General features: G+C 38.0%; 1 protein-coding gene across 1 annotated transcript in view; it reads right to left on the minus strand.

Annotated features, from left to right (window-relative positions):
• The window catches only part of drd2a (dopamine receptor D2a), a 49,241-nt gene that overhangs the window by 18,021 nt on the left and 16,906 nt on the right, over positions 1 to 14,314 (minus strand). Inside the window, exon 2 of the mRNA XM_026192813.2 lies at positions 3,413 to 3,723. Within this exon, the coding sequence (XP_026048598.1) occupies positions 3,413 to 3,691 (279 nt within the window). The 5' untranslated portion in view covers positions 3,692 to 3,723. The remainder of the gene's footprint in view (positions 1 to 3,412; positions 3,724 to 14,314) is intronic.

Below are 14,314 nucleotides of genomic sequence, written 5' to 3' on the forward strand. Positions count from 1 at the left end.
CACAGCTATGTTAGCATAACATTAGCACAGTGAAGCTGGAGGATGGATGCCAACTTTTTTCCACTCGATAAAAGTTAACGTGCAGGATTCTGGTGGTTAGGGACAAATGCAATCGCATAGCAGGATGCTGTACTTCAGTCAGGAGAACAACTGAGATTATTCATCCACAATACGAGGTTAGTTATTAATATACTGCAACAACATGGGAATAGAACAGCTGCGAGAGAATTCAACATTAATGTATCAATGTTACGGAAGTGGAGGAAGCGCAGTTTTTGGCTTTCCCCATATTTCAAAAGTGCTTCATCTCTTTGCTATGACTGTCGCCCGCCATAATTTGCAGATGATAATGGTTTTAGCCGCTGCGATGCTTTTGACCAAAACAGGCGCAGCTTGATGACATCATCAACATGCGCTATCGCGATAGAGCGATATAGTCAAAATCTCTATCGTTGGCCAAATTTATATCGTTTCTATCGCCCACCCCTATACAACAGGAGCCATCACTCTACTCTACAAACTTTCTCTGGTTTCCAAATTGAAATTCTGTACACATATCAGCCACAATGCCTGACAGCATATTCTTTACAAAGCCTTAAACAGGATTTAAACTACAGCATTAGCTGCCTCCGCAGGTAAGGCGGGTGTTTATTCCTGCAGTTTTTGTGCAACACTGTTCATAGCCTTCATTAAATTCATGGCTCTGACCAGGTCACTGTAGCTGATCGCCAATTATGCACTCCAAGGTAATAGACTAACAGGTTTAGTTGTTGGCATGATGAATATTTTCCACTGATTACATTTATGAGCCATTTGGTTTGCAGTAGTTTTCAAACATCTGCCTGCTGTGTGGATGCTATAAAGACATGAGGCAACACCTTGAAAGCAAATATTCTACTATATACACGTTTTATTCACCCTTACTTTAAACTAACTCTCAACTTCTAGTTATGCAAAATGTTCCCTCCGTACGCTTTCTAAATCAGTCACACTAGGCAGAAAGCGAAACCTGCACTAATTAATGCAAATTTAGTATTTAATAATAAAGGGCAAGTTGAATAACCTGCCCACACTCTGTGACTATGTTCCCACTGTAGTTCATGCTGTTACATTCTTAACACGAGTTAATACGCGAGTTACATGATGACCTGAGTCAGTGGCATTCTAAAAAAATTCAGTGCCTACACATGAATACAGAAAAATAGGAACAAAAAGGAAAGATGAGGCTTGAAGAAAGGCCTCTCCGAGTTCAGCAAAAAACAGAATAAAACAAAAACAATATTGTAAGTATTGTCATGAAGTTTGTTTGTTTTAATCATCTGAAACGAAGCCTAATTTCAGATGGTGTCCGTGATGGAAGAAAGATGTTATGAAGAACATGAGTTGAATAATTGACAAATCTCTGCCTAAATTCCTCCGTTGTGAGCTCTGAACATATAAGGCCATCTTCACTCAACACGCTAATCCAGAGATTATGAAACTGTCTGGTGTTTACCTCAAAATGATGTGAACTGTGCAGCAGTTCCAAATAATTTCCTATTTTCAAGGATTTCTAGCGGACCAACTACTAGCGTCTCACTTTATCCCATCTCACATTAGTAGGAGGCCTGACAGCCTTGGAGGGACACACCAGAATCAGATGAGCATCCCACTCTAAACACAAGCTGGGAAGTAATCCCTTTTGACTTTGACAAACAGCCAGCACTTGCTTCCCAGCATATTATTCTAAGGAGGACTTCACTCTCCAAATTGCTGTTATTAGCCTGTTTGGATTAAATGGCTATAAAATTGAAGAAATCTGTTTCTTAATGCACCAATCTGCTCATGTGGGTCTCCCCCCCCCCCCCATTTAACTGTAAGAGATGTAGATTGAATGGAAAACACAGACGCCAAACATTTAGCTAAGTAAAATAATAATCCTATCGAGCTAGACTTTGATTCCTATAGATTTACATGAATAATTTTGCCAAACTACATTTATGATGTGTAGAGCCAGAACTAAGTGTGGGGCATCAGGAGAAACAAGAGCAGCCAACTACTCGGTGAGTGTTTTGTAATCTGATGTTATGTTTGCACACAACAGATCCTATAAAGGAACAGCAAACAGTCAGATTTTTGTCCAAAAGCATGCTGTGACTTATATTTGATGAAAGATCCGGAGTAGTTTTAGTGTTCGCCGTACTTCAAATGTGTTACACTTAGTAACGCACACTTGTTCAGTTAAATCTCTTTACACCATCAAAGACTTACTTTTCTGATATCAAATGCTATCTTTTATTGATAAAGTTTTATGCTGTAATTTGTGGGCTTTGATACGTTGCTGATTACAATTCATCTCCCACTTATGCGATCCGCTTTGATGTAGGCTCCCTCTGCATGTATCCAGCTGGCCAAATCAACAGAGACAACAAGTAAATAATTTGGATAAAAACAAACAGAATGTGCAGGTTGGATACTTTATGCATGAACGAGCTTGAATCTGATTGTTTTTGGCAATGACCACAAAAGTATTCTTTTGTTTATTTGAAAAAATATGCCCAGATCATACGGACAGAGTTGGGCTATGAAATTCTTTAAATGCACTATAATCTGGTTAAAGTGATAATCATCAAGAGTTTCTGAGAAACATGGGGGGATTAAAGTCCCCGCAGTCTTAGATTGCTTTTTTTTCCTACATCAGACAGCGTGACCTGAAGCCTAATGGTCAGAAATAACCGCAGGATGAAGGAGGTAGCTTCCAGAGATGGGCAAAGATTTTTCAAAAAGACTGACCACATCCCACTCACTTGGCAGGATGTGCATGCTATTATGAAACATCGAAGTCTGCCTTCTCTTTAAAAATGTGATTCCGATGTGTCATATTTAAATGATGTACCATAATTCATTTAAAAAACAAATGCAGCAGTTCTCTGAATGAGACAGGATGTAGCCCAGTATTTGGGTGAATTATAGCCTAACATCCAGCTCTTGTTCAAATAGACTGCTCTGACATTTTGCTGTTGTCACATAGTGGGACTACATTACAGGCCTTTATCCACTGCAGGACTGATGTGAACACATTAGTCTTCACCTTTGTATCACCTTGAGCCTGTGACCTGTAGTTAACTGTGGGTGACTGTTTGGCTCAAATCCTTTTCACCAAGATTATTTTACTGGCATGCAATTTCACTTAAAGTCCTGCCCTTTCCAGTTTTTTAACCCCTTTCTAAAAAGAATGATTTAAAAAGAAAACTAAATACTGCTTTTTAAGATGGCAATTTTCTGCTTTCTGAAAACCCGAGACACAGAGGGGAAAAAAAGGTTTAAGAAAAAGAAATAAAAGAGCATGTCTGCTGCATAGGTCATGTCAGGCTATATGTCTCTTCGAATATGGGCAAAGAGAGTGTGTGTGCGTGAATTTCTACAATCCTACCTCTAAGTAGACAACCCAGGGCATAACAAGTGTGGCCACCAGAAGGTCAGCGACAGCCAGGCTGACGATCAGGTAGTTTGTGGTGGTCTGCAGAGCCTTTTCCCTGGACACAGCCATACACACCAGCACGTTGCCGAAGACGATGACGAAGATGAGCAGAGTAAGCAGCATGGCGTAGTAGTTGTAGGGGTGCTTCTGCTCTTGGTCTGTATCGTTGAAGCTCCATGTTCCATTGTCATAGAAACTGTCATTGTAGGCATACTGGGTAAAGACATCCATTAGCTGTGAGTGACAAAGGCCAAGAATGGGCCCTGCAAAATATGCAAAAGGAAAGAAATACTTTATTAATGTTGTATACATTTAGGGTTTGCCGACTGAGAAATAAAAAGCTACAGGATGACATCTGAGGTTAAGTTTTCAAGATTTTGATACAGGTTTATCTTGTAATGGAAATGTAAAATTAATATCTTTCCTCAGACACTGTACTCCAGTTCAAAGCAAAAACAGACCTTCGAAGTGTTTTGCTAAGTGCATTCCTTAGTAGGTACTTAGCCATCTTTGGCTGCAGTTAGAGCATCAAACTTCGTGTGGATTTATCTAACAAGTCTAACACATCGATTTTCTTGGTAGAATTGAAACCAATTTTTTGGTTTCTTTTGTTTTTTTTTAACTATTATATTTATTTACCTTTGTTTTAAAAAAACCTGACAAGATGTTAAGAACATTTGATGGCAGAAATATCAACAGCTAAAAGGGCACCTGCACAAATTTGAAACCATTTTAACTAACCACTAGTTATGTACCATAAGAACACACATACAAGCATATGGACATTATATAAACATAACACATGTAATTAAGAGGCAACATCATCAAGATAAACAACAGAAAGACATCAGAGAAGCAGATAAATAGGAAAAAAAAAACACACCAAAAGAACAAAATGCAGAAACATTAGCAGAAAAAGTTAGGGGGGTACTGGCAGGTTGGGAAACAGCTGCAAAAGTGGCAATATATGGAGTGATCCCTATTATTTTAGTTGAGGATGACTTTGTTCAGTTAACAGTTTTTTAAAATTTAAAGAGAAAGAAGAGCAGTGATCTCAGTGACACGGTAAAGGTATGAAGAGCACGAACTAATGCATATTACAACAGGTTCATGAGGTTAACCACTTACCAGAGAAATACAGAGTATGAAAAGTAAGAATATCTATCTCCATAGTTCACCGTTGTGTGCTGACCGGCGTTAGTCTAACACAAGAATGGTCTGTTTATCCATCAAAGCTAAGGTGGAGAACAATCTGTTTGGGAATACTACATCATTAGGTTAATCTTTAGATTGTAGCCTGCTGACATGATGTGAGAAGGACATGGTGATCTATGATAAACCCTCAAATGCGACAATCTTTCAGGCTACAAGGGGGACAGAAGCCTTCCTACCAGATCACACAACATCGTCTTGGTAGTGTTTGGAGTAGAGGCCCTGACGGCTGAAGTGGAATAAGTGCTGCATCTGACAAGTGACTAAGGGCATTAAGAACTGTTTATCGGTGTAAAAGTTACCAGGACCATTCACACAGAAGTAAAAGTGGATATAAAAAAATCTGCAAACCTTGTTGTGAGCATGAACTATTATCTATATATTGAACTATATCGATTGACCTCTTCGGTCTGCATCCATCCATTTTCCAGTGACAACAGGCTCATGCTAGCGACAGACATACAGACATACAGCATGTAAACATTACTGCATCCTCTCAGCTGAGCTTTGATGGATACCATTTTGACTGACATATCAGACCAATGTATTCTGCCATGTTTATGGCTGGTACTTCTACACATCCCTATAACACCCAACCTGACCTAAAGAGACCCTAGTGTCTCCCACTAGGGTGGGAATACAAAATTATGTAACACTAAATACAAAATTATGTAACTGTGTTGGATAATGTTAACTTCCACCAAGTTCCTTCCACTGTTCTGAATAAAATATGAGAGGAGCACTTTTTAGCATGATGTTGGTAAGTATGCAACCACCAGCCACAACATCATTTGTTATACACCATGAATGCTAGCCGTGAGGACACTGAAAAGTTATTTTAGGACATGGTTGCACCATGGAAGGAGACTTCTTCCCTGGTCCACTGTGAGGGAAGACATCATATATGCATTATTAATAAGAGAAACAGATGTCCATCAAAAATATGACAAATTGTGGAATTTTAAGCTATTTGGAGGTGCAATCTGTTGATTTTTGCTGAAGAAGTGCACGTGTTACATATGGATGACTGATTCTGACAACCATGATTTTCACTGTAAATCATGGTTGTCAAAAAAAGAAGCCAACACTCAGATACTAATCAGTGCAAAAATAAATAAATAAGTAAATAAAAAAACTTGGCTTATTTTCTTGGCTTACTTATTTGCAGCAGTAACACACCAACAGTGCCATCTTCACCTCTTCCAGTTGACACAATTTCACACAGCATCTGCGGACAGGACGCACAAAGCCCCTCCCCTCACTAGCAGCTGAAGTAGTCACCATTCACAACACTGAAGGACACTTTGAGGAGGTCAGTGGAGCTCATGTTTCAACAAGATTAAAGTATTAAACAGTTATTAGCCAGACCGGTGCAAATGTTAATGTTAGCTGTTTAACTATTAGCGATTATCCTGCAGCCACATTAGTTGTCATTTATTAATGGGCCAGCCAGTGGCTCATTAATAAGATGATAACATTAATCTTGGAGCTAGGATTCAAATACTATTGTTCATGCCTATCTGTAATTAATATACTGTAGAGCATGGAATTTTCTCATGAATTGTCTCCCAGTTTAAAATGAGAATCTAAAAATACCAGTGTGATACTGAATGTCATTCAGCTGGACAAAACTCACCCGTATACTGTACAATAAGCAATCAGTATCAGCAAGAAGAACAAAGCTTATTTTTGTTAAAGCACTGAAAAACAATTAGAGGCATTTTTCAGTTCGGTGAAACAATAACTAGATCGACTACTGCTTGCAGACACACAATAGACTTGTTTTGTCCCATGATACAGCTCTGACAGTTGTACTTAAAAAGCTTTCAGAATGAGACAAAGCAATTGTGGGGGGGAAAAAATCCTATGAGGTGATTCTTGGTGCCTGATTGTCCTCTACACATGCCCTTGGGAACTGTGACCAAAGGCCACCTTTGTTTCATCAAACCTGCGGCTTTGGCTTTTCATGGTCTGAGAGCTGTTCAGATGTCTTTTAGCTAACTCCCTGGGGGCTGTTATGTGCCTTTTAGTGAAGAATGGGTTTTCTGCCAACTCTAACAAAAAGGCCTGATGGTTGAAGTGATGCACTGAAGGTTGTACTTCTGTAAGGTTCTCCTGTCTCCACAAAGGAGCTCCAAATCTCACTGGATTCATCGGTAGTTCCAAAGTCTAAAATCTGACCTGTACTTTTGGGTGCTTTTAATGCTGCATAAATTTCCATGTGTCCATGTGTAAAGGCACACATATAATGATATGTGTGCCTTTACACAATCCTGTCTGATAGTACAATTCTACTAACCTGTTAATGTTATATATCATGCACCTCAATAAAATAAACAAATAAATAAATAATAAACTAGGAAAACACACAAAAGACTTATTATTACACTATTTTAAAGGTAAGTGAATATTGTATTTGGAGGCAATGAAGTGTCATCAGTACAGGGGTATGGTTCAATTTCCACAAAGCTGTAATATAGACGCAATCACAAACAAGCCACAATTCATTATCATGTGCAAGCAACTTTATATTTCTCTGTCATTCAAGTCCAGTTGTAACACTTGATGTGTTACAGTTTATGAAACATTTCTTTATCTTTGGGTGACCGTGGCTCAGGGGGTTGGGAAGCGCATCTATAACCAGAAGGTCGCCGGTTTGATTCCCGGGCTCTCTGTCCTGGTCGTTGTATCCTTGGGCAAGACATTTGACCCTACTGGTGTTGGCCAGAGGGGCCAATGGCGCGATATGGCAGCCTCGCTTCTGTCAGTCTGCCCCAGGGCAGCTGTGGCTACAACTGTAGCTGCCTCCACCAGTGTGTGAATGCGAGAGTGAATGAATAGTGGAATTGTAAAGCGCTTTGGGTGCCTTGAAAAGCGCTATATAAATCCAATCCATTATTATTATTATAATTATCTATTAAACTGATTTAGAGAGTTTGTGCTATAAGCAAAACTGCAGCTTGCCAAAAAATCATGCTGTAGGAAATATGACTGAACCCCAGATGGTTCTGGGATATGAAAGTCTGTTTACTCTGATGTGTGCTTTGCATTCATCTTCGGTTGACTACAATATTGCTAAAATATTATCTTGCCTTCAGATTTGTCATAGTCACAAAATAAACACATCCACTGCAAAGCGCATCCTATTTTACAATACCCTCAGCAGTGTTTTTACTCCCACATACCTGTCTAGATTAATGTTTATGTCATCCTCCACTTTCTAAGCTCCATTTTCACTTCCTCTTTCCTCCTCACTCACACACTAATTGGTTCTACAACCTTTCAAGCTGCCACTTCTGCTGACAGAAATCTACTTCAAATCCCCATTTGGATCTAACTCGCTTTATCTCTTCAGCTAATTTAAAGCCAACAATTATTGTCCTGTCCTTTAATTGTTTTGGTAGGTTGTTTTTGTTTTTTCTTTGTTGCTGGGTTATGACTGTCATCAGTCAGTGTTACCCCCTTGCTTACGGCCAAAGGCAAAGCTGCATATCTGGTTCGGTGTTACTTTCAAATGGAGGTTTTGTGTGAAAACTGCTACTGTTTCTACTGTTGTTTTCTTTTCTGCATGTTTGCTGATTTTATGTAACATTACTTACAGGAAAAATTACTTTTAAATTTAAAATAACTTTAAGTGTGTGATCTATAATTCAATATTTTACTTTAACATTGTTTTGATGAACAGAATATTTAACGGGAATGTGAAAATGTGAATCTATTCTATGTTCAAGTGTTGCTGTGAAGTTGCCTTCCTTAAAATAATACAACATGAAACCAAGTGGCATGCAGTTACTTTTGCAGATAGCCAAGCAGAGACTAACCACCCTCCCATCCACAATCACAAACAAAAACGTTTTTCTCTAATATTTAGCAATTCAAGATAAATTAGATCAGATTAAAACATACTATTTATGCTGACTGTCTACACTGTTCATGGAGGTTTTCACCTTTCTGCAATCTAATCTTACATAAATGTTTTCCTATTATTTCCTATTAGCTGACAATGATAAGCGGTTAATGAATTTTTCAAACTATTTCATTAGGATAAAAGGCAATGAAACACCATGAAAACATTTAGTACATATGTTATTCTGCAGAAAAATGTTCCCCATTATTAATACATATCTTTTGGTTGAATTAATTTTAAATACTTTATATATTTAATATAATATTATAATATCTGTTCAGTGTCCAGTATCATATTCTACAAATCACATATTGTAGTTGCTGTCCATTGAGAACCACATATCTATGAAAAAACAGTTGTGCATGAGTTTAAAAACACAGGCCCACATCCTGATGATATTTCTTTTTAGCATATTAAATATATAAATAATACAAAAAAATCAAAAAACAAAACAGCTGAATTAAAAGCCTGGAGCAGTGGTTGACATGGTGAACCGTCAATATATACAGCAGGAAAAATGAAAATGAAAATATCAATGAAAAAAGAAGGTGGAGTTTTGGCAAGCAGTGCTCGCCTTGCTTGCCCTGACAAAATGGTGAAACATCCATCCAGGTCACCTGTAGCAAACCGGACATGTCAGCCAATGTTTTCTTTTTCAGGCTTGTGTTCTTTTTAGCGTCTTTACTGAATCTAGTTTCTTCATCAGGTTTCTCTACAGACTTTTAACACCTGCTTGCAACAACTGGTGTGTAGAGGACATATCTTTTTGCAGATGCTTTTTGTGCCCTTCAAATAAGTTTCTTATTTTGGCATCCTTTAAAATCTTTAGTGATCAGGACATTGCAAAGTACACACTGTTAGGAATTTTAATAGGGTCTGCTCACTGCAATGATTAGATTATTTATATTTTTGGTTCACACACTGGTTCTGGCCTCAATTATTATTGACCTTGGAGATGGAAGCATACTATCCCCACATTGTGATCATATTTATGCAACTAAGTACAGTGAAAAACAACACCAAAAACTACGCCTCTTTCTTTGTGTTTTTCTATTTCTTGAGCTCAGAAGTCAGCTGAATTATAAAGAAAAGGTACCAGCAGAGGGCAAAGGAAAACCAAAACCCAGGGAGAGGGTAAAGAAGGATTAAGTGAGAAGCAATGAGAAGTAGAAGGGAGGGAAACATGCTCCCGTTAGGATGTGTAAGCAGTGCTCTAGGGCACCAGTCTGTGTGTACCCTGCAGATGCCCTGTGCTGTCTAATCTTATTTATTTTCCCACTCTACTTACTTAGATACAGTACGTGAGACTGTTCCCACTGCTGGCCTGATAGTTGGTGCTTGCTTATAAACAAAAACATCCACGCTCTCTGTGCTGCCTTAAATAGCTCATATACTTTAAATTCCACCCTCTGTGACCAGTTTGGTTAATAAAATAGAGTATATCTTTCAGACAGGTAAGAGAGTCATTATAAGTGGTCAAAAAACGCGTCAAATTCACTGCACGCAGGACGTAGTTATACAAGTATAACTACATTTCACTGTGTGTTATACTTGTATAACTATGCATGTGACAAATAAAGAACCTTGAACCTTGAACCTTTTCACCAAATAATACCTGCTGAGTGCTTGTATTAAAATATCTAACAGAATATTGAAATACACCTTTGAATGTATTTAGGATATTTTGTGTGTTCTTCTGAACAAACAACACTGTAAAGAGCCTTTCAACTTTGTGAAAGCAGCTGTCGTCTGTAAGATTGCTCTTGCCAATCCCGAGCCAGCTACCTGGCCCCAAACACTGTAGACTGTCGGGTTCCTCTGGTCCTGTGCTGTTTCTGTTTTGAGCAGATTGCATGAGATTTGCTTTCACAACATCTTTTAACATTTAAACTTTTACATGTAAAGCAGGCAAAGTGATATGATACATAATCTCACCAGCAAGTTACTCATTACGAGACTTAAGGGTTCTGCACAGTTCAGTAAAATCTTGGATTGGTAGCAACCAATTAATATTAACAAGCAGTCTCAGTGTAGAATTCAAACACTGCAGCTTTTTATAGTTGCTGTAAAACGACTAAAAAAATTGGTACACCGAAAAAAATTAATGAAAGGTGAGAGCCTAAAGCATTTTTTGAATGTACTTATTCCTTAAAAAAAAGGCATGTGCTTTTATTTTTGTCCATGAAGCTATTGGAAATTTAAAGTTTAACTTACCATATCGCATATGTTAATGCTTTGCATGCTTCTAGGAACTCATTTGCTAGTAATTTAAACAAGAGAAAATAAAATAAACTGGGTGACTAATCCAAAAATTAGAACATACTCTTGAGACTCTTGAATCTTTTCATTTCTTTGTATTTTGTTAGGAAAATGGAAAATAGCAGCAATTTATCAAGACATGCAAATAGAAACTGAAAAACATTATAAAAAGCAAAAACAGTTTATGGGGTTTGTCCACCTTCAACTGAATTCTCTTAGGCAACTACCTTTTCATTTGTTTAAGCGGTCTTCAGCAATAGTCCTCCAGGATTCTTGAAGGACATTCACAGCTCTTCTTTGGATGTTGGCTGCCTTTTGTTCTGTTCTCTGTCAAGATGATCCCACACTGCTTTAGTAATGTTGACGCCTGGACTCTGGGGAGACAAATCCAGGGCTGATAGTGTTCCATTGTGTTTTCCTATCCAGGTGTGCTTTTACTGCATGTGCAGTGTCTTTTGGATCATTGTCATACTGAAAAGAAAAGCTGTTGCCACTGAGATTGTATTGCATGGTGGGTCAAAATCAGTTTTGATAAGGACATCACCCAACCATCTCTCACTGAGTCTAAGGAGCTTGGAAAGAAAAGTGTCTGAACTTCTTTAAGTTGCTTGAAGATGTTTCACCTCTCATCCAAGAAGCTTCTTCAGTCTTATTCACAGAGAGAGTGAAACGGGCAAGTTGCCACTGCCTGTCAGGGCTGCAGTGTTGGGAAGTGGTCGGTGGCATGGTAACATCTTTGAACTGATTACTGTCACTGTACACTAATACGATAATAAACTAAAATAATATATTTAACTGACTAGTATTTCTGGTAATGACAAGCAAGGGCAGGAATTTAGTTTAAATTCCTACAAAATTTAGTTTGGAAGTGCGCCGGATACGCCCAACAGGTTAGAGACCCTGGACCCAGAACTCGCTAGAATTGATATTTCTCATCTGGCCTGGGAATGCAATGAGATTCCCCAGCAAAAGCTTGAAAATGTGGCTGGGGAGGAGGTTGTCTGCAATATCCTCTGCAGTGCAACCTGACATCAGATAAGTGGAAGATAACTGATAGATGGATGGGGGGATATTGTTATCTCTCTCTATTTTCTTTGGTTATTAGTTACAGTTTTCCCCATCACCATGAGCCAAAATCCTCATAATGAGAATGAAATGGATAGAAGTAAGATATTAACATTAACATTAGCATTAACTTACTTTATATTATCATTCAAGCTGGATGCTTTCACTTACAGTCCAGTATTATCAGTATTTTTTTTTGTCAAACTTTTTTATGTATTTTACTTGTAGCACAGTGAGCGTCTCAGGGCAAATGATATTCAGCACTATTATTTCAACCTGAGCCTTACCCTTTTTTTGTTTTTTTAAAACTATCATCACTTCTGTAGAAAACACTTTGCAAAGGTGCGCCATTTCTTTCTTTCTCCTCAGACACCACAATTATCTTTTACAACATCCACCCCGCCTTCTCCACTTCACCTTGAAGTGAACTTCTTCCTTACAAAGAGCATGGCAGCATGTAGACCTGAAGCAGATTCTGATTCACTAACATTTGCGCTGTGATAAGAACAAAATTGGCTGGAGGGCAATGTTTTATGAATCTGATGGTAATTTTTGCATGTACTATTATTATTTTTTGTGCAGGGTAAGAACATTTCTGTGCACATATAAGTAAATAGGACCGTGGCACACATGGTAACAGGGAGTAGTTTCACACAAATTACTAAATGAATGTTTCCATCTCAATCGGGTTGAGTTCTACGGGGATGCAAACGCACAAATTACACTCTCAGTGAATTTGCAACATCAATAATTTTTTCTTAAAATAATTGCATATATCATGTTATATATGAACCAGTCTGTGAATCGTATCAGTTATGATCTAGTTTTCAAATATATGGGCTTCAAAAAGAAGATTAGAAATATTGAGAACATACAAATTTAAGTAGCACTACTGTATCGCCTGTAATCCCATACATGCCACATGTTGTTAAGCTGTATAGTGGAAATGCTACTTTCGCTTTGAAGTGTTAAAGAAGTATTAAAATGTAACAAACACGCAACCTTCCTGTTCCCACAGAAATAAAGTTTTGTGTATGTGAATGTTAAGTCTGTTTGCTCTTGATAAAAAAATAAAATAAAATAAAAACGCAGCTGCAGACATAAAGTCAGCGATAACCACTTTTTGGCAGACGAGGATTGCTTTTAGGTGTCCACATGACTGTGATAAGCAGTTATCGCAGATGCGCCGTAATTTATTTTTGTTCTGGAACTAGGCCTAGTCTCAATATCAGGCTCTTGCCACACTGCATAACTGCATTAATCTCAAGGAAAGAACATGTTACGATCAGGATAAATAAGGACTTTGAATTGATGAAAAGACCGAATTACACAAACAGCACAGAAAGCAAAACTCTTGGACAGGATGGCCAGTGCTATCTGGGGCTGTGTGGACATCTAATACTTTGTGGCAACAGCGGGGGGTGTCTGAGCAATTAGCTTTGCAAATATTTGAAAGGCACTAAGGCAACAATGGAGGTTTTAACAGAAAATTTAAACCATGCAAAGTGCTTTGTAATAATCACAAACTACAGCTTAATGATTATAACTTAGGTCACATCATACAGTATATGAACCTCTGGCTTCTGAAATTACCAGGCAAATCCTGAAAAAAAAATGGCACCTCTATTCTGTGGAGGAAATTCAACTGAAATTGAAGAGGTATCCTTATATGCACTGCTGCACAGTAAGAAGAGCAGCAAGCATACTCCTACGTCACTGAAAATCTAACAGGCCGAGTCTCCATCCTCACTGGTCTAGTCTTAGGTCCAGTGCAGTCCTTGCTGTAATTTGTGGAGTCTGCCAATGGACCTAAGTCCGATATCTTAGTTAACTATCCACTATCCTCTCGCTTGTGGCTCAGCTTTATTCTTCTTCCCCCACTTGACCTCTCCCTCCAAAATAAAAGCACATTAAAAATAAAATGGCGCCCCTAAAAGTCTCTGGGCTACAAAGTGATACATTTGAGTGCACGCTGCATTAAGAAAGTTAGAAGATTTTCATACATAATACAAAAGGTAGGGAAGTGCCACAGACTTAATAGATATCAGATTATTTTTTTTATATGCAGTACACAGTATTCACTGAAATTGTTAATTTATGATCTATATCAATTATTTGTCCTTAATTTTTTAGGAAAAAGTAATTAAAAAATAGATTTTTGTCCATGTTAATTTTTAAATAATACTTGTTGGTGTTAGATGTTTGTCAGATGTTTGCAGCGGTACAAAACTAACTTAAATGATCACTGTGATTGCTACATTATTTTACAATACAAATGACTGTCAGAGTTGCAATAAATGAGCTTTCTCTCTGAGCACAAATTTTCCTTTCAACATCTGCAAAGGTTTTCCTGTGCTGCTGATCAATATCGCTTTTCTTTGCAATTACTTATATAGTCAAACTGTTTCCTG

Source organism: Astatotilapia calliptera, chromosome 14 (genome assembly GCF_964374335.1).
Source record: "Astatotilapia calliptera chromosome 14, fAstCal68.1, whole genome shotgun sequence".
Taxonomy (NCBI): domain Eukaryota; kingdom Metazoa; phylum Chordata; class Actinopteri; order Cichliformes; family Cichlidae; genus Astatotilapia; species Astatotilapia calliptera.